Source organism: Zingiber officinale, chromosome 1A, assembly GCF_018446385.1.
Source record: "Zingiber officinale cultivar Zhangliang chromosome 1A, Zo_v1.1, whole genome shotgun sequence".
Classification (NCBI taxonomy): Eukaryota; Viridiplantae; Streptophyta; class Magnoliopsida; order Zingiberales; family Zingiberaceae; genus Zingiber; species Zingiber officinale.
This window is the reverse complement of record NC_055987.1, coordinates 47,656,804-47,677,365: the sequence shown is the minus strand read 5'-3', so window position 1 is coordinate 47,677,365 and position 20,562 is coordinate 47,656,804. Positions and strand designations below refer to the sequence as shown.

The following is a 20,562-nucleotide window of genomic DNA, read 5'->3' as shown; positions in this document are numbered from 1 at the left end:
CCCCTTCATTTTCATAAACATTTTTTACTTTTTTTTTAAAAAAAAAAAAATAGAATAACGCCCTTTAAGTATTAAAATTCTTGTGATTTTTTAATGACATGGTATAAGTGGAGTTATTTTTTGGAAAAAAAAAATCAAGACATTTTTTCAAAAAAATATTAAAATAATATTAACATATTTTTTATTCTAAAAATACTTTTATTTAATTTTATAATAAATTTAATAAGTTGATAAAAATATTTTAGTATGTAACATCTACAAATTACAATACTTTTTACTGTCATAAAAATAAAAATATATCGAGATATCATTTTAATGTTAAAAAAAATGAGTGCAAGTGCTCTTAATTTTCTCCCTAACACAAACTACTAAATAAATTAACCTCGGCCCAGTCTACCAATTAAAATCTTGGCCCAAGTTCACCAAATAAAACTGCGGCCCAACTCCTAAGCTCATTAACGTTAGTCCAGAGGATCCCTTTTATATTCAATTGTAGCAAATAGTCGATTACGGTAGATTAATGAGTCAGCTTATGCCAGACAATCAAATAACTAAAGGTTGGAGGGTTTTTTTTAATGAAGGAAATGTACACCATTGGAAATTGATCTCTTATTTTATTATAATTTCTTTTATATTCAATATAATAAATTAGGTAACACTAAGAATGATCGACTCAATTCCACCAAAATTTTTCATCAGCCGTTAAGATAAATTAGAAAGTGGGCGGGCAACAACCTAAAAGTCAGGCATCTTACCCATTTAAAAAAAAAAAATCTTTACAAATATACCATAATTAAAAATCAAACTATCAATAATATTTTAATATCCTTCTCTTGCATTGGTGCAATCCTTTTTATATTTAAGACCCACTTTGATGGGCTTGTGTTTATATATATAAAATAAATTTAATTATAAATGATTAATAAAGGATATCATAAAAACATCAAAGAAAAGACCTGTCAAAATTGCAATAATAAAACATCCCTTTAAAATTACCTTTACATGCAATTTTCATACAAATTTAATGATTTTGAAACTCATTTTCTTAAATAACATATTTTGTAAATTAGATTTCAACCAATAATGCATTAAATATTTCAATATTTTTATGGATGATAAAATTTAAGAAAATTTTCAGCTTAATAATATTTTTTTATTACTTAAACTGTTAATACTATTTAATAGATAAAGGTGATTAAGTTGATAGATTTAAAAACTAGAGAAGCTTCATAACAGAAATACACAATCTTTAAAGTTATCAGCTCAATTTTGTCGTATCTATTAAGTTAAGGATAAGAATAAATAATCAAAAGAAAACAATTCAATTTAGCTTTAGAACTTCTCTTCTTCTAAGGAATCCTTCTAAATTTTTAAATCGCCAAAGAACCTTTAGATTTTTTCAAACTCTTGTCTTTCATCTTGTAGCCATTGACACAAAACAAACACACGACATGATGAATTAATAACAATAATAACAACTATGAATAAAATGACAAAAGTTTAATAAATTTCAAAAACACAAACCCATAAAGAGGGGACCACCACATAATTGAAACTTGTCCGGAGTTGCAGGAAAGAATCATCAAAAGTAAAGTTGTTCCCAACCTCTCAAGTTCTCATTCATGAATCTTATGCTTTAATTCAAACTAAAACCGCACAAGAGCAATGCTCAAGGAGACAAGGGCCTTTATTTGCCACCAATCAAGTGCGAAAACATGATAGAAGCTTCAGAACAGTGGCATGGGGAAAACTTAAAACTCTGGCAAAAAACTAAAAAGAAAAAAAAGAAAGAGAGAGAATTTGATCGACAGAAACTATTCGATAATCGAACCATCATCATTACTGATCTTTTCCTACAGGGAGACAAAAGCAGCTGCAGTTCTTCATCACAAGCAAGAGAAAGATGCACAAGACATGCTTAAGAGATGGGCTCAAGAATAGTTCCTATGATTTTAGGACCACCAATTTTGTGCCTTTTCAAAGTGTAAAAAGTACAGAGTCTTCTAGTCCCTGCAGCTAAAAAATTTCAACACCGGAATTTTCAAACAAGCATGTCCTTTTTAGCTGCAAAAACCAGTGCCAATAAGATTTAGCTCAAAGGAAGCATTTTGCAGTCTCCCTGCAGCTTTCATTTGAAACAAGGCATCAAAGTTGAACTATATGTATTCTGTCTGCAAGTAATCTTTCTTTTTTACAAGTGGAAATGACATGCATCAGTGAGCATAAAAAGGAAAAATTATTCCAAATGATTACTTAAGATACATAGTAAGTTGACTCTGTGTGATCTTCAAGGTGTGATTTTTTGTTTTCTCCCTTTGCTTGCATTGGAAAACGAGCTGAAAGCCTAAAATCCTTCACCAGTGGATCAAAAATAGTCAGCTGGGGTATTGCATTTTGAGAGACTAACTCACCACTCTATCTAAAGCAGAAATGCAAGGATATTTATGTATTTAGCAACTGTGTACCACATACTTCCATGGCTTCTCTGCTCTACACCATTAATTACTAAAGAACAAGTTTGGTACTGCCAGGTCCAATTACACTTCTTCATTCAACTCATTACCTATAATTTGCTGGCCCTTGGGATACTGAAGCTTACAAATTGCTTACTGCCAAGTGCCAACCATGAAACGTTAAAAAAAAAAAAAGACAGAGAAGCTTTCCCTGATAGTTACAAGGTAGAGGACCCATTCATCATGTGGGAGCAACCAGACTAAGTTGTCTTATTCAGTAATCCTTTAGTAGACTGTCCTTGTACCATGCATTTTTACTCTCAATTACAGATCTAGAGTTGTTCTTCATTGCTCTTGCCCCAAGGAAGAAACAAGTAAAAGACAGAAACAAGGAGAAGAGTTAAAACTTATTAACCACTCATAAATATTATAAGAGGATAACTTATTGACATTTGGCACATGTGTTTGTTCTATCTACTGAATAAAGAAGAAGAAAGTTAGATAGGATTTAGAAGTGTCTTACATTCTTCAAGAGAAGTACAACAGGTGGTAAGTAAGAGTGGTAAACCAATCCAAATCTACCAATTGGGTGCAGTTTATTGAATATTGTGTGTAGGAGTTGGTTAGCTACTTTTGGATTATATTTGTGGGAATACCAAAACTAGTTCAATGCTCATGAGAAGGCAGCATCACTAGCTAAAGATAGAAAAAGTGTGACAAGAAACTATCAACCAAGTCTTTCTCTTTAGGTGGTAGTGACAAGTGAACACTTGCAGAATTGACTGATGATGACCATTCTAACTTTTGTTCACTAAAGGATGATTTTGGATTTCATTTATTCTTCATAGGTGCCCACAATTTTGTTTAGCTTAATGGCATCCCATCCACATGTGAAAAGCTCTAAACGACCTCTAAAACTATCAAAACTTGTCACCTATTCCGCAAAAAACTTGGATTGCTTGCTCATCCAGTCTAACTAGTCAAACCCACCTCCCTATCCAAATATTACTTTAGCCTTATAATCCCGCTAAAATAGTAAACAACTTAATTGTTGACGGACAAACACCCATCGACACTATTCTTCTCCATGCATTTAGTTTTTTTTTCTTCTCCATTTTATGTGTTTATTTTTGTTGCCATTTATAAAGGGCAGCCCGGTATACGAAGCTCCTGCTATGCGGGGTCCCGGGGAAGGATTCATTGTACGCAGCTTTACCTGCTTTTTACAAGAGGTTGTTTCTAGGATTCAAACCCGTGACCTTTTGATCACAAAGCAACAACTTTACCGTTGCACCAAGGCTCCCCTTCTTTTGTTGCCATTTATATAGAAGAATATTTGTTTTTATGATAACATTATTTTTAGTTTCTCTTCCTTTGTTAATGACCTTAATATAAAATTTGTATGAGCAATTCCACTAATATTATGCTCTCTTCCATTGTTGAAGCTATAAGTGAGATTTTCTCGATCGAATGGTGAATTTAATTAGATAGATGCAATTCATGGTCACTATTAGAGTCCACCCATGCTTTCAGAATAGACAAGTGATTCAACAATGATCATTTAGAGTTTTAGCCCAAAATTACTGAGTTTCTTTCACCAAAATGACAAATTTATTAGATAGATTACTCAAATGATGAATCTAATTAGATAAGTAGAGTCTAAGAGGTTGTTGGAGTCCACCTATATTTTCAAAATAGCCAAAATACTCAAAATTATCAATTAACAATATTAGTCAAAATTACTACATGAGACTCAAAATGAGTCTTTTGAAATTTGTTTAAAAACTATGAGATGCATAAAGTAATTTTAAAACTGCATTTAGTTGTTCTGAAACTGCTAGATATATCCAACAATTTCTACAAAAATCATTACATGTGTCTCCCTTGATTTTGTCATATTATTTATCATAATATGCCATGTCGAACATTCATCTTTTAGTATATGAATTATGTATTTATTAAGCAGATGAAATAATATTCATAAACTAATCAATATCAAATTTTAATAAAATACATGTGTTATTTTTCTAAATTGAAATACATGTATTATTTTGAATTTTATAAATTTAAATCAAATAGCAGGGCAACAACTCAGTTTAACTTGTTTCTATTACTCAAAGAGCCAAAATGAGACTAAAGAATGACTCCAAAGACATAAAACATAACCAATGCATTATTTAGGCTTCAAGGACATAATAGAGGGATCATTTTAAAAATCTGACAAACTTTAGTCCATTTGACAATTTTGATCAAAACTTTTAGAAGACCTATTGCTCAAATAGTCAAAATGTGATAATAAAATGATTTCATACAACAGAGAGATCATTTTTTATAAATTGGCTAGTTTAGGTTCATATACTAGTTTTGATCAAAATTACAAGATGATTTTGTAGGACTAAAAAAAAGGCAGTACAGAATGACTCTAAATGCTCAAGGGATCACAACAGATGCCTCATTTTTAAAATTTAATTGACTTGGATAAACCTTGTAGGTAACATTCTAAGGCTCAAACAAGTAGCATAGAATGATTCCAAACGTTTCACTAAATTATTTTTGAAATTTGACAAGCTTAAGTCCATATAGAAGTTTTGGACTTAAACAATAAAAATGAGAGCATAAAATCACTAGAGGTTTCAAGGAACCCAATAGAGGGACCATTTTTTAAAAGGAAAAAAAATCATCTCTAAATCATAAAATCTTAAAACATTTTGCAATTAATCTTTGACAAGCTATTTACGATTTCATGTTGGCTCCCTTAGAGATATGCAACTTGAACTCCTTGCAAGTCTTAGGGAATCTCATTGGAATAATGAAGTGAAGTGTAAATACTTTTTAAAAACATGCATTATTGGCAAGAACATATGTGGGTTTGAGTGGATGGAGGTTAATCTGCTTGGATAGTCAGTTTAGTTGATGAATTTGTGCACTTTGAGCAAAACAGAAGTATGAAACACTTGCTGAAAATAAATAAAATCCAGATGATCTGCCCAATTTTAGTGTTATATCACAGTTATCTGGGCCACCATCTATAAGAGTAATAGAGTACTGCACACTAATCTCAAGTCAAATGACCTTAGTGATTGAAACTCGATTATCCCACAATTAATGAACAGAGATCTTATCCTCATATATATATATATATCTAGACTAGTACTGTAACATCTAGTATTTTAAAGTAAGACTCGGAGCCAGAGATTGATTACTACCATCAAATATGAAATGAACAAGATGCCAAATTTGGTAGATATTTAAGATCTAATTCAACCAAAATCTTGAACTGGCCTACCATAGAAAACCCAAATGTACCTACGAAATGTACACAAGCAGCAGCGCTTGATCTCTTATTCCCCTAATCCATCGAACTTCGAAGCTGTTTTAAACGGCAGCGATCAAGAAGTCGACGTCCTCGATGTGGCGGCGGTGACGACGCTCGACACGGTGGAGGAAGTGCTCGGAGTTATAACCTGCTTCAGCACCACTATCGGAATCAAGCTCTTCTTCCTTTTCTCCTCCTCCTTGATCAGCTCGCCGGCGAACCGCTCCAGCTTCTCTGCGTTTGTTTGCTCCGATACCTTCTTCCCTCTGAACAACGACGATTCAACGTTCCTCTGCAGCAACGTGTCCTCCAAAGTTCGCATCAAATCTTTCGGATCGCTAGTTCTCGGAGCAGAATTACCCGATCCAAACCCGTTATCCTGACATTAGTATTAATATATTATCAAGCAAGCAAAAGAAAAATGAGAAAAACAAATATTAAACGAACAGAATTGATATTTTTATTCAGAGATAATGATTTGTCACCTGAATTCGCACGTAATTATTTATCCGATTATGTCCAAAGGCCATCGCAATTGCCTGGTCCACCTGGAACAATTTGCAGGTATTATAAAGTAAATATGTGTGTGTTTTTTTTAAAAAAATTTCATATTTTAGGTGAATCGACCGTCCATATGATAATCGACGGATAGATGGACGGATTTGATCCACGTAGGAAATAGGGACAAACCGACATTATTGTCATTTTTGCAGTCGCGAAATAAAAATTAAATGTGTCGAGTTTCTTTTAAAAATGTTTAAAATGCCAGCTGGATATAGAAGAGGAGAAGGTTTAGGTTTCTGACCATGTCGGCGGTGCCGTCGACGGTGATCCTCACGAGTTCCGCAGTCGATTTCGCCGGCCGCCTCGGTGCTTTTTGAGTAGCGGAGATGTTGGCTCCTAAGGAAAGAAGCATTAGATCGTCCACCCCGACGGCGAAGGGGAACTCCGGCTTGTTGTTGAGCACGTGTGTGATGGCTGCTGCCGCAGGGTTCCCCATCGCGATGCCGCTTCCCACGGCGGCGATCCGCGTGCGACAGTCGGTGGAGCTAATCTCCACCGCGGGGAATGCAGGGTCCGCGCAGGTGGCGGCGCAGACCTCCTGGATGCGGAAGTCGTACCCGTCGGCCTCCATCGCGTCCGCCCGAGAGAAGAGGAAGGCGGCCCCGGTGGCGAGGTCGTAGCACGGGATCAGCACCGGCTTCACGGTGTCCCTCAGCGTCGCGTCGCCGAACGCTCGCCGGAGCCTCCGCCAAGGCCTCCGTCTGAGCAGTCGCTCCAGCACACTCCCCCTCTGACCGGATCGGAACGGCGACCGGCCGCTCCAGGCTGCGAGGATCCGCAGCGCCTCGTCGGCTGAGAAGAGGGGCCGACCGTCAGCGCCTCGGGCGAAGAGCATCAATGCAAGGACGCCTCCGGCCCCCGATCCGGAGGCCACGTCGAAGAAATCAGCGACGCGAGCGGAAGGATTGCCGGAAAGGCGGGTGAGGGAGGACTCAAGGCGGGCGAGGGAGGCGGCGGCCAGGAGGGCTTCAGAAGGGTGCCCTCCACCGTCGATGGACAGAATGCGGACTCTACCGCCGGGACCAGCAGCCGGGGGTGGGGTACCGGTCGAAGCAGAGGAGAGGACCGAAGGTTGGGGGGAGTCGTCGTAGCCGAAGAGAAACTTGCTCTCGAGGATAGAGAATATCTCGTAGCTGAGCCTGTCGACATCCACGGCCATGGCAACTGCAGGCGGACGGGCGAGCGCCGACGCTAGTGGCCGAGGAAGACGGATAACGCCACCGGCTTCGAGCTCCAAATAAAGGGGCCGAGGCCGAGCTAGCGGCGTGGGGCCGGACGGCGCAAGTTAGCACACGCTCGTGCAGCGAGCGATCGCTGATCAGTGGGGGCTCCCGTGGCGTCGAGGGCCGAAGGATGCGATCGTGATCGACGCCGCATGATCGACGGGCGGGATCGATCTTAATCAGTTGGTTGGTCGGGTCCCATCTGGGTGCGACCCAATGTGATTGGGTCGGGTCCAATCGAGCGTAATGGGGTCGGAGGCACGAGACATGCGGCTTCAGTGCACAGCTGTTGGTGGAGCAGGGAGCAGGGATTGAGTCACGAGAACGGCACGCGCATCCACACCACATCTCCCGTGCCCTGCTTTATTAGGCCGCCTCTGCAACACCAGAAACACTACCCCATCAGCCTTAACCTTTGAGGGGGTCCAAGTCCAACCCTTTCTCCTCTTTGGAAGATGGTTAGTGGCTTAAAGTGGAGTTTAGTGAGATTAACTTTTTTTTTTCTAATACTTGAAAACAAATAAATGAAACAGACGCATAGTTATTACCTGTTCTTCCACTCATCTACAGTCTTTAATGCCTGTTTGTCTATTTGTGTAAGCTTTCACTCTTCTTCTTGTGCTTCCCATGTTGCTCTTTGTTTTTATTCCAGTTTAATGCCATCGATGTGTTGCAGTAACTGCACTTTTTGCCTTTAGATGTAAACAGTTTGCTATTCATTTTCATTATATTATTGCTATTATATTATATAAATTTAAATTTTCTTCACAGAATAGACTCACATTAGATCACATCAAACTTGTATTTTTCAGTTTTTTTTATTATAAGTACTTATGGCGTAGGCCAACACCTATTTTAGATCTATAAATTTACAGATTTATGATGTAAGTTAGTAAATTCTGAGAAACAGTAGTACAATAATTTCTGAACTCATATAAATTTCATCTTTGATTCACAGACCTTACTTGGAAAATTGACTCTTCAAATCCAGCAATGTCTTTATACCTCGACTAGAATTTTCTGAAAGAAATAGAGCATTTCGTGAACCAAGATAAATTTGGGAAACATTATTCAAACGAAGAAAAATTCAGATGATACTTTTCCAAATATTGGAAACGTGTTCTTTTCCAACATTGCTTGACGTCTTTTGCTACTACTACCTTAATCCTAGTAAACCTCAACATGCCATTGCTTGTTTTTCTTGAGCTGAGTGAGTTTGGCATCCCAATTCTCTCCTCTTTGCTCAGCGACTCTCTTCAGTGTATCTTGAATTCCAGGCATCATCCCTTTCAAACCGCAGAAGTAGATATGTGCGCCTCCATCCAGCAACTTGAAAATCTCATCGCTGTACTCCTCGATCTTATCCTGGACATACATCTTCCCGCCGTTCTTGTTCTGCTGCTCCCTGCTAAGCGCTTTATCGTACCTACAAAGTAGTTTGGCTACACCAGTGAAACCATGCAGAATTACTAGAGCAATTCAGATGACAATGGATAAGGAAGAGTTTTAGCACCTAAAGTTGTCAGGAAAAGTCTTGAGGTAGCTACTGAATTCGTCGTCATAGAGAAGGCTGTCGGAGTTTGCAACCCCTAAGAAGAGCCATGCAAGACCACCGAACTTGTAGGTGGGTACATCTTCCATGAATATGCGACGGAGATATCCTCGGAAAGGAGCCACTCCAGTTCCAGTTGCAATCATGATGTGAGTGGCATTTGGATCATCCTCTGGTAGCAACATAATCTTTCCTGAAGGTCCTGAAACAGCAAATAATGCCTATAGGATAAGCAAACAATGGATATGGCTGATCATAATTAAATTACTTCCTTCGATCTCTATTGAAAAAATGGAACTAAGAGACTTGTTGTTGTATTACATATCTATTTTTGTCATGAAGCAATAAAGGAATCGAATTTCAGCAAACAAAAGGAATTAGATATACAGAATTCTAAGCATTCGGTTTGTTGATGTCTATGAAACATCAATAAGGTGGTCAATTTACCATATTCATGTGAGGAATATGACATCTCAATATCAGTGGTGACCTCAAATGATCATACCTGTAATCTGAATCTTGTCTCCTGGCTTTGAGTCGCAGAGAAAATTGCTGCAGACACCATTCTTTGATGCATCCTCCTTTCCAGTCTCAGGATCATAATAAACTGCACGGCGAACGCATAAACTAGCTGTTTTGCCATCAAATGAGTCCCCATACCTAGTTGATGCAATTGAGTAGAGACGGACATTGTGGGGTAACCCAGGTTTCTTTGGGTTCTCACCCTGCAGAAATTAATTGAGAAATTTACCGTAGAACATTCACAATGACTGTTTTAGTTTAATCTTATAAATAACTGACTAGAAAGCGGACAAAATGAGAAAATAAAGAATTACTCATCTGAGAACCTTATTGTTTATAGTTTACAATTGTGTGCACATGAAGCATTTCTACAATTTGTTGATACGGTATGGTAATGTATTCACTAAGATCTTAATAAAGTATCTTGGACACTAGAAAATCAAGGTGTGTCTGTCACGTCTAAAATCATAGAGTGCTCAACTAAAGCAATCTGTTACATATCTCATATGAGTTAAAGTTCTGATCACCGGATGGGGGATTTTATCATTGGAGAAGAAAGCTTTCTATTTGTGCTTGAGATGGTTGATAGGATTAACAACATTTAGAAATGCATTAATTAAATCAATGGCCGGACAAAAGACCCCAAAATTTAACAATGCATAGCAAGCAAAATATGAAAATATGTTAGAGGCCTATTGGGATACATCTAAACTTATCAGCCTTTGCATTTTTCTTAAATAAAATTAAACATCAAAACTAGCACTTACCGGAGGAATAATACCATAACTTTGCCCTTCCCAGTAAGGTACATTGCCTCCATGATTTATAACAATGTGGCATGTCTCACCAGGAGCTTTTGGGCCAACAAGGCTCTCAACCGAGACAATCGTGGCTGTGTATGGTTCCTTGGGTTTGTAAAGATTGAGAGGAGGCTCTTTGGCGTTCTCAAGTTCCAATGGTTGAACAAGAGTTTTTCGTTGTGTAGCTTGTGAGACGGACATAGATAGCACCTTTAAATGGTGCATTGCTGCAGAAGATCCGCTTTTCAAATTTGCTGAAGAAAGGGGAATCCATAACTTGTTGAAGCTAATATTTTTGTTTTCCTGAATGGAAGAATAAGTGTCATTGAGTTTGAAGAATATAATTCAAATTGCTTACAGTGATATACAGAAAACAGCTTCTAGATTATATTCTAAGGCAAATGTTATGTAAAATTTGCAGCATCAAGGGTAAAGATTAAGACTAGCAAGCATAATTAATCTTTTGAAGGTCAAAGATATCAGTGAATTTCATATGCTATTTTTTAGGGCTTAACAAATGAAGATATAGAAGCAAGTTCCTTGTAACTGCTTATAAGATAAGGCGTCAAGATACAATTGAATTTGTTAAGATCATATCGATGAGCTTAATAAGCTATTTCATTAAAAAGAGGGAGGGAGAGAACTTTATCATTATATTCATCTCCTTGAAATAAGGTAATCCATACGGGTCTAGGAAGGATCAATCATTAATATTCATAGCCTATTGAACAAATTAATGATGTTCAAGAATGCATTGTTAGATTGAAAGCAATTACTTAAAAAACCAAAAATTTAATACCATAAATCATAAAGCAGAAACCTTCCCGTTTTGATGCATGGTTTGGCAAAATCAAATGTACTTGAAGTCCTATTGTCCGACTTAAGTAGAAAAATGGAAATTTTATCAACTAGCAAACACTTTAACATGCTTTCTCTAACTCGCAAGAATCCTCCCATCAATATCCATTCGGTTGCCATAAACAACTCAACTCGAATGGCTCAAATTCAATACCTACAGTGCCAATATTAGTGATCCATATGCCACATTCAACATCTACTGTGTCATTATTGCATTCCCCAGTCACTCTATAAACCCTATTTTACCAAAACGAAACACTATAGAAGGGAATTCGAGAGAGCACCCAATCGCAATAAGCATAAAAAAAATGTCACCTTGAAACTGGCCTTCCTCAGAGAGGTATCCTTTCTGGCCAATGCAGTAACAGATGCCTGCCAAACAAATTCAAGGAGAAAGAAAAATCAATTTCACTCGAAGCCAACAATGAGGGAGAGAGACTGTGAGCAATCAAAACATCACCTGTGCTCCTAATGCGTGCACCATTGCCTCAACGAGATCTCTCTACGGTTCCTCTCCTCCTTGTCGGGTTTTGGGAAGGGAGAAACGGAGCCCTTGGCGACGAGGAAGAGGCATCCGGCAGCGAAGCCCCCATTTGTAGAGAGCTTAGAGCTGGTACATTTGCGGAAACCCCCTCGCATTGTCGCTCAATCGGCGAAGTGATTCCCCAGGTTTGGATATTATGTAGACTATTTTACCCTCGCAGAATCAAGGCGTTTATATGATATTATTCGTGGATGACCGTCCGATAGAGAAACGAACGGCTAATCTTCGATCAATATTGGGGGTAAAGAGGTACAACAAAAATAAGTAGTTGCCTGCGTCTCCGTGGATGGCCCTTCATCTCTGTCAAAGGGCATTTGAATTGTTAATTATTTAGTTAAATTAATTAATTGAAATGTGAATGGGTGGGTGGGAACAACTTCAAGTTTTATTTAATAAAAAAATAGATTTAAATAATTTATTATATATATATATATATATATATATATATATATATAATTATAAGGGTAATTTTGCATGTAGTCCCTATTGACAAACAAATCTTTGCATGCAGTCTCTATCCATGAAAATCTTTATTTTTACTCTCCAATTAAACATCTTTATCTAATTGTCCATGATATTTTTAGGTACAAAAAGTCTAAAAATCAGTATAAATCCTCTTAAATTGAGTATATTAACTTAGAATCTAGTATATTTTCTATCAAATTGAGTACGATTCTTTTTTCACCTCAAAATATACTCGATTTTAGTTTAATGTGCTGAATTTAATAGGAATTATACTCATTTTTAGACAATTTGTACCGAAAAATATGAGGCTTAATTTCGATAGAAAATATACTCGATCATAGTATAGAGTACTAGATTATAGTGTAAAGTGCTGAATTTAACATGAATTATACTTATTTTTAGACTTTTTATACCTAAAAAATAAGAGGGATAATTGTGATAGAAAATATACTCGATTTTTAATATAAAGTACTGATTTTAAGAAGAATTATACTTATTTTTGGACTTTTTGTACTCAATTTTGTAATTTTTGTACCTAAAAAATCTGAGGGGCAATTTAGGTATCAATATTTGCATGAGGGAGTTGAAACAAGTAATACTTTACATGCAGGGAGTGGAAACAAAGTTTTTTGGACATGGGGATTACATGCAAAGTTAACATTGTGATTGGGGATTTTTCTCTAATTTACCGTAATTATAACTACTGTACTGTTATAGGAGTTATTGTACGGTTATAACAGTTACTTCAGTTACTTTATAGTTATAATAGTTACTACACAGTTATAGCAGTTACTGTATAGTTGTAATAGTTACTGTACAGTTGTAATAGTTACTGAAGAGTTGTAGGTGTCACGTCCCAGGTAGTCCTGCCAGAGAAAATTTCGGTAACATCTCTCCTGTACGGGTGACAATATGAAATTTCCTACAATACCCTCAAGGCCACATATACATCGGCCAACACGGCCAGAACAATAATAATATATAACAGTACAAATATAGCAAACATCCATGCAATTTTATAATGAAAACTAAACATAAGCATAGATAAGGAAAAACATCGCAAAAATCTTACTCAACTACACTCATAAAACACAAAACCGATATCCTATTCAACTACACTCATAAAGCAAAAACCGATATCATCCAAACAAAAACCCATCGATAACAAGTGATCGTACAAAATCTAAATTCCAGCAGATACAAGTCTGAAACATAGTCTAACATAATAAGAAAAACCAAAGCAAGGATCCAAAGTGGAAATCCTCGCAACCTGGAGGGGGACTAGCAACTTGGAACTCCTCCAGACAGCCTCAACCTGAAAAGAGTAATAACGGGGTGTGAGTCCAACACTCAGCGAATACCTAGTTGACATGCATATTAAACTATAACAAATAGCAATAACTATGCGTACAATCTCCTGATATAACATATAAAAAGTGCAAAACTGTAGGATAAGGAGTAACTGTACTAACCAGAACCTAGGTATAGGAATATCAAGGCCGTCAGACCCAAAGTATCATAAATCCTGTATGCATGTCAAACAATGCATCCATCAAATACGCAGCATATAAAGTGCAACAAAAACAAGCAATAAATGCAAATAATGCATATAATGCAATTAACATGTCCTGGTCACCCCTACTCTCCAGTCAGACGTCTCACACACGTTAGTGAGACCGAGTGGGTAGGGCTGTGACAACCGTGCACTCTATCATCACTGCTCCTGATGAGTGACCGAGTGGACGGGATGTTGTCGAAGTACACATATCCTCCTACCCCAAATCATAAGTGGGGGAGCTCAATGCTCTCATCTCCCTGAGACAATCCAGTGGAGGGACCCCTGACGTGCTACCACGCTGTGTCACGCTACCCATGAGTGGACCAGCAAAGCATTGACAAAGACAACACTACACCCTGTCTGATATACCACTAACCCGTGAGTGGTGGTGTGTGCAGATCCATGTACTGGCGATGCGCTCAACAATAATGGAGCTACCAACCGCTCAGCATGCAATCATGCAAGATGGTGCATGTCACTAAACCGGGAAATATCCTAATCCTATCCCTCTCCATATAATGAGTACCAATATATGTGTAACACCCACGAATTTTTATAAGTACATGAGTATTATTTTCATTAGAGCATGGAAATAAATAGAAAGAATAAGAGAAAAAGAAGACTAAGAAACAAAATAAAAATAAATGGTAAGAGGTGGAGGCCAAGGATTGAACCTTGAACCTCCCACAAATAATGGAGGAAGACTAACGACATAATCACCACTAGGATAATGAGTAACATATGGATAGGAAGGAATAAAAATGGTAGTTAAAGGAGAGAAGAAAAAAATAAAGCAAAGAGCAAGAGAAAATCAAATTTCTTACCTCTTCTTCCTCTTGGTTAAGAGAAGGAACAAGAAGAAGGCAAGTTGTCTTCCTCACCTTTCCCTCTTCTCATTTTCGTGAGAATCAAGAGAAGAGACATGGGAGAGTTAAGAGAGGGAATTAATGAAGGCATAAATTCCCCTCATGGTGAATAAATGGAAAATAAGAAAGGAAATCTCTCATTTTCTCCTTCTTCCTCCTCCTTCCTCCTTTTCCTTTCTCCACCGAGACCAAGGACTCCCCCATCTCCTTGATCCGAACACTAAGCTCAGTTCCTCTTTAAGAAAAGTAAATCTAGAGAGGACACCTACAAGACCTATCCTTTCCAAGCAAGAAAAACAAGAAGAGGTACAAGAAGAAGAAGCTATCTCCTTCCTTGGCTCCTAGGATATTTTTCTCCTTAAGAAAAACCACAAGCGAAAGGATGTAAGTTCCCCTCACCTGTGGTACAATAGCTAAATGATTGTCATGTAAATATATTGCTTAAAAACCTATGTTTGTTTCAAGAGGGTTTCGGCCAAAGCAAAAAGAAAGGTTTTAAGAACTTTGAAAAAAAAACCAACTAGGTATATTCATGATGGTTGTTATGATATGTATCTTATGATAAGGGGACTAAACCAATATTTTCATGCTAGAATGTTTGGTTAGAACATAAGTTTATGAACTTAGATTTTTGGCCAAGCAAGAACAAAAGAACTAGGAGAGCTTTAAACCTAAATCAAGCATGCTCTCTTGTCCTTATGATATGTACCTTAGGGTAAAAGGTGTTATTAATGTTTTCTTTCCACTTGTATGCTGATTTGAACTTGATTTTCATCTTCATGAACATTCGGCCATGATAGAGTTGAGAGCCTAGAAGGGCTTAAACCCCAAACCTAAGCATGCTATGATTCTCATAAGACAAGATATGAAGCTAATATGTTATGTCATGATCTTATGTTAAGTTGAACTATATTTTTATGCATATGATGATTCGGCCATGTTGAGGCTTGAGCCCTAGGAAAGTTTAAATCAAGTCTAAGATACTCATGACCTTCTTGATGAAAAGATATGAAATAAATTGATGTTCTTATGTTGCTTGTTGCATAGAAACTTGAATTCTTGCTCTATAACTCTCGGCCACACTTGCTTTTAAGACCTAGGATGCTTAAATTCTAAACTAAGTGGTCCATGTTATTCCTTGTAATGAATACTAAGAAAGTTCTTATGGTCTTCATGCTCTTATGCCACTAGAAACCTAATCCCCATGCTTAACAAGGTTTGGCCACATTAGGTTAAAGGGCTTGAGAAGCTCGAAACTTAGACTAAGAGTACTTATGGTGCTTCTCATGATATGTACTGAGATATTAGTATGAAGTTCAACCTTTTCATGTTACTTGTAACCTAGAAACATGTTGCTAGGGTTTCGGCCATGTTAGGGTTAAAGACTTAGAGAACTTGGAACCAAAATCAAACATGCTCAAGTTGTTCTTATGAAATATGATGTGGCCATTGTTAGGGTTTTTCATACTTGTATGTTGCTTATAACCCAAAAATGAGGCTTAATGGGTTTCGGCCATGATATGAAAAAGAACCTAGAAAGCTTGGAACCTATATCAAACATGCTTAAGATGTTCCTTATGTTCTAAGAAATGTTAAATGTTTAGGGTTCACATGCTCTTTTGTTGCTTGCTAACCTAAGCCATCTCTACATGTTTCAGCCACCACTTGTTACTAAGGTTAGAGACCTAATTATGTTCTTTCCATGAACTTCATATGCAATGCTTTATGATATGATAAGAGTATGACATGCTGTGATGTTTATTTGTTATGTTAGGTCCTATTCATGATATGCTATGAGCTTAATTTCATGATATGCTGTGTGCTTAATTTCATGATATGCTATGTGCTTAAGTTCATGATATGCTGTGTGCTCAATTTCATGATATGCTATGTGCTTAACTTCATGATATGCTGTGTGCTCAAATTCATGATATGTTATGTGCTTAAACTCATTATATGCTATGTGCTCAAATTCATGATATGCTATGTGCCTAAACTCATGATATGCTATGTGCTCAAATTCATGATATGCTGTGTGCTCAAATTCATGATAGGTTGTGGGCTTAATTATGCATGTGATCATGATATGCTGTGTGCTCAAGTTCATGATATGATGTGTGCTCAAATATACATGCTTTAAGCTATGCCTAAAGAGTTGCTTCCCTATAAGTGGGATCAAGAGCACTCTTCATGACATGAATATGACATGAGTGATATGGACTATGTAGATATTGTTGGTGCGGGAAGCATCCGACGATCGAATTCGTGTTTTGATAATGGCAAAGAATTCAAAGTTAAGATGTTTGGTAGTCTAACAAGTCTACTTGAGGATTTCAGGAAAGTCCTAGCTGCGGTTAGGCAAAGGGAAAACCCTAGGGGGCGGTAACCCTAGGTCATAGGGGGTGGTAACCCTATGCGGAAAGTCTTGGTAGGTCGATGTCTTCAGGCAAAAGTCCTAGGGGGTGGTAACCCTAGGTGGAAAGTCCTGGTGTCGCGAACCGTGAAAGCCGATTCAGAAGCGGATGTCCAGAAAGTCCAAGCGCCGGTGTCGAAAGAAGTCCATCGATCCGGAGGATCGACCGGCAATGTAAATCTCTGAGTGGAGTAGGTGAGGACGCGTTCCCCATAGAAGTAAGCGTCGGGTCGACCTAGGGTTTCCGGAAAACCGAAAAGTTAGCAGTCCGGAGACTGTCTATACTTTATTTATCATGTGTATTGTGCTAACTTTGTGTTGCAGGATTGTGTTTGGGACTAACGTATCTTGCAGGTGCAAAGGAGCAACCTAATTCCTCGGATGAACAGTGTCCGAGGCGCCTCCATGGAGCTTGGAGGCGCCTCGGGTACAAAAAGCGCCTTGGAAGGCGCCTTGAAGGCCCTTGAAGGCGCCCTCAAAGGTGATAAGCGCAAACTGGTCAGCGCTCATCTGCACAGTGGACTCGGAGCCTTGAAGGCGCCTTCAGAGGCCTTCAAGGCGCCCTGGATGCCCTTTATAAGGGGACTTCGAGCAACATTGAACGATAAGAACTTCCAAGCGATCCTTGTGCTGCGTGCTGCTCAATCAACGACCCTGAAGTGCTGTTACGAGTCCACGACGACCAGGAGCTTCGAGATTACGATTCTGTCGTCGGTATACTTGTTTTTAATTACTGTACTAATTGTAAATCTTGTACTCTTTTTCGTACTTATAAGTGTTGCCCACCGAAAGCGATCAAGGATCGCGGGCCTTCGAGTAGGAGTCGACCTAGGCTCCGAACGAAGTAAAACTTCTTGTGTCCCTCTGTGATTGCATTCGTTATTTCCGCTGCGTATATTTACTTTGATAGTTTTACGATTCTGATACGTTCAAAATAGCCGCGAGCGCTATTCACCCCCCCCCTCTAGCGCCTCTCGATCCAACAATTGGTATCAGAGCGGGGTCGTCTTGAATCAGTGCAACCACTATTCAAGACAATTTTTTTTCGTGGTTTTGTTCGGAGTCGATTAGAATTTAGCCTCATAGCTATATTCTAATTCTTTTTACGAATCAATTTTCTGCTCAAAGTTGGTCAATACCACTTGAGCCTGTTATTTTTTTTCCTTCCTCCCACACTACTAATCCAAGACTTAGTCTTGGAATAGATCTTGTTGTTTCTGTTTTTTTGTAGATCTAAATGGGCCAACAAAAGGATATAGCACCGTTCGTCCCCCATTATTTTCCGAAGAAGACTTCGGATATTGGAAGGGGCGAATGGAGATATATCTAAAGATCCAGTTCGACACCTGGATGATCGTCAAAACAGGACTGCAACTGCCAACTGGTACAGACGGTAAGCCTACATCCTGTGAGAACTGGGAGCCCGCATTTATCAAAAAAGTGGAAGCCGACGCCAAAGCCACCTGCACCATCCAGTGCGGTCTGACCAAAGAAGAGCTCAACAGAGTCAGTCCATTCTCCTCCGCAAAGGAACTATGGGAGAAACTGATCGAACTTCACGAGGGCACCTCGGAAACCAAGGTAAGTAAGCGTGATCTGTGCATTTTCAAATTATACAATTTGAAAATGCAGGAAGGCGAGACGGCAAGTTCTCTACACGCTCGAATCCAAGATATTCTGAACTCTCTTCATGGAATCGGGCAAAAGGTAGAAAACAGAGATATAATAAGGTATGCTCTTAACTCATTTCCTAGGAGCTCATTGTGGGCATCAATGATAGATGCCTACAAAGTCTCTAAGGATTTGTCATCCTTAAAATCAGACGAATTATTTAGTGAATTTGAACTCCATGAACAAACTAATGCACAACCATCCGAGAAGGGCATTGCTTTGGTTGCAGGTACAAGTCGAACAAGGGAATCAAGAGTACGGCGAAAGATTGAATCAGAATCAGAAGACGAACCCGACTCAGAAGATTCAGAGGATGAACTGACCAGCGAACTAGTGAATCTCGTGAAGAAGCTCTACAAGAAGAAAAAGGGATTCAACAAGAAAGATCTAAAGAAGGCAGTTCAATCCAAGGAGGCTCAACAGAACTCAAAGGCAAAGTACGAAGTCACTTGCTACGGGTGCAACCAGAAGGGGCATATAAAAGCCAACTGCCCCAATCAAAAGGAAGCCAAGAAGCAAAGAAGAAAGAAGGCGCTAAAGGCAACCTGGGACGAATCTTCTTCGGAGGACGAAGACGACGAACTCGACCAAACGAGTTTACTCGCATTGATGGCCCGGGACCGGATCAGCGAGAGCGAGTCAGAAGCCGACTCCGAGCAAAGCCACGGATCCGCATCCGTTTCCGAAGGGCCAGACTCCGCTGTAAGTATTCCTAGGCTTAATAATTTAATCAATTATTTACTTCGCAAATTAGCCAAGTCAAATTTGAAAATTAAGTCACTTTTAAAAGAAGTAACCATTCTTAAAGGAGTAACTAACTCAACATCTTTAACTGAAGATTCAACTCAAGTACAACAACTTGAGAAAGAAAATTCAAACCTGAAAAATCAGTTAAAAGATTTAAAAATTACTTTAGAAAAGTTCTCTCTGGGCTCCAAGAATTTGGATCTAATTCTTGGGACACAAAGAGCCATCTACAATAGAACTGGGCTAGGATATAAAAGTAAAAAGAAATATAAATTTTATTTATCCTTAATAAACAAACATGTTAGGACCAAAAGTAGCTAGAGGGGGGGGGGGGGTGAATAGCTCGTCGCGTTCGCTCGGTGCTCGGCGTTGCTTGTTCCTTCAAAGATGTGCAGCGGAAATACAAAGAAACAAATCACACAACGCTAACAAGGTTGGTTTACTTGGTATCCACCTCACAAGAGGTGACTAGTCCAAGGATCCACACCTACGCACGCACCCTCCACTAATAAAACTCTCTTTTATGGTAACTACCAAGGGCGGAGAAGCCCTACAAGACTCAGTACAAGAAGAGAGGGAAAGGATACAAGAAATACAAGCTTACAAGCTTACAATGAGTACAAACCCTAACCCTAGCTTCTCTTCTTGACTTTGATCCGCCTCTTGACTTGGAAACCTTCCAAGATCCTTCAAGAACCGCGATCCGAGCTTTTCAAGGCGGAGAAGTCGGCGAGATCCGGAGGAATCGGTGAAGAGATGTCATCAACGACGCCGCTCAAACACGACGCAGCGGATCCCGATCGATTCAATATTCCCAATCGATCGGGGGGCTTTGGATCGATCCACGGATGATCCGAGCGCTATGCTCGGAACGCTTGATCGATCCACGGATCGATCCAGCCTTATCGCGCGAAGCAACGCCCCAATCGATCCACCGATCGATTTGGACATCTGGATCGATCCACGAATCGATCCGAGGCTCTCTGTTCGCTAAGAAGGCTGGATCGATC

At 38.8% G+C, this 20,562-nt stretch overlaps 2 protein-coding genes across 3 annotated transcripts; both read right to left on the bottom strand.

Moving 5' to 3' along the window:
- Positions 1-5,621: 5,621 nt before the first annotated feature.
- On the bottom strand, positions 5,622-7,642 carry LOC122024509 (patatin-like protein 3). The gene is made up of 3 exons (XM_042583155.1): positions 6,575-7,642; positions 6,255-6,317; positions 5,622-6,148 (listed from the first exon to the last, which is right to left on the bottom strand). The coding sequence occupies exons 1-3, from the start codon at positions 7,490-7,492 to the stop codon at positions 5,843-5,845; spliced, it is 1,287 nt and encodes a 428-aa protein (XP_042439089.1). The 5' UTR covers positions 7,493-7,642; the 3' UTR covers positions 5,622-5,842.
- Positions 7,643-8,466: 824 nt separating this feature from the next.
- Positions 8,467-11,907, bottom strand: LOC122024515 (ferredoxin--NADP reductase, embryo isozyme, chloroplastic-like). Of its 2 annotated transcripts, XM_042583174.1 has the most exons (7): positions 11,749-11,907; positions 11,604-11,660; positions 10,398-10,733; positions 9,614-9,833; positions 9,070-9,310; positions 8,717-8,982; positions 8,467-8,576 (listed from the first exon to the last, which is right to left on the bottom strand). In XM_042583174.1, the coding sequence occupies exons 1-6, from the start codon at positions 11,770-11,772 to the stop codon at positions 8,724-8,726; spliced, it is 1,137 nt and encodes a 378-aa protein (XP_042439108.1). In that variant the 5' UTR covers positions 11,773-11,907; the 3' UTR covers positions 8,467-8,576; positions 8,717-8,723. The 2 variants fall into 2 exon arrangements, with proteins under 2 accessions (XP_042439108.1, XP_042439102.1); XM_042583168.1 differs by lacking the exon at positions 8,467-8,576 and having other exon boundaries at positions 8,594-8,982; positions 11,749-11,906.
- Positions 11,908-20,562: the final 8,655 nt, after the last annotated feature.

Excerpts from the sequence above, each read along its gene's own strand:
- LOC122024509 (XM_042583155.1), bottom strand. The coding sequence starts at position 7,492 with ATGGCCGTGGATGTCGACAGGCTCAGCTACGAGATATTCTCTATCCTC. Across the intron at positions 6,318-6,574 it reads TCGACGGCACCGCCGACATG|GTGGACCAGGCAATTGCGAT; the intron begins GTCAGAAACCTA and ends AAATTGTTCCAG. Across the intron at positions 6,149-6,254 it reads ATAATTACGTGCGAATTCAG|GATAACGGGTTTGGATCGGG; the intron begins GTGACAAATCAT and ends TACTAATGTCAG.
- LOC122024515 (XM_042583174.1), bottom strand. The coding sequence starts at position 11,772 with ATGGTGCACGCATTAGGAGCACAG. Across the intron at positions 10,734-11,603 it reads TGAGGAAGGCCAGTTTCAAG|GAAAACAAAAATATTAGCTT; the intron begins GTGACATTTTTT and ends TCTTCCATTCAG. Across the intron at positions 9,311-9,613 it reads AGACAAGATTCAGATTACAG|GACCTTCAGGAAAGATTATG; the intron begins GTATGATCATTT and ends TTGCTGTTTCAG.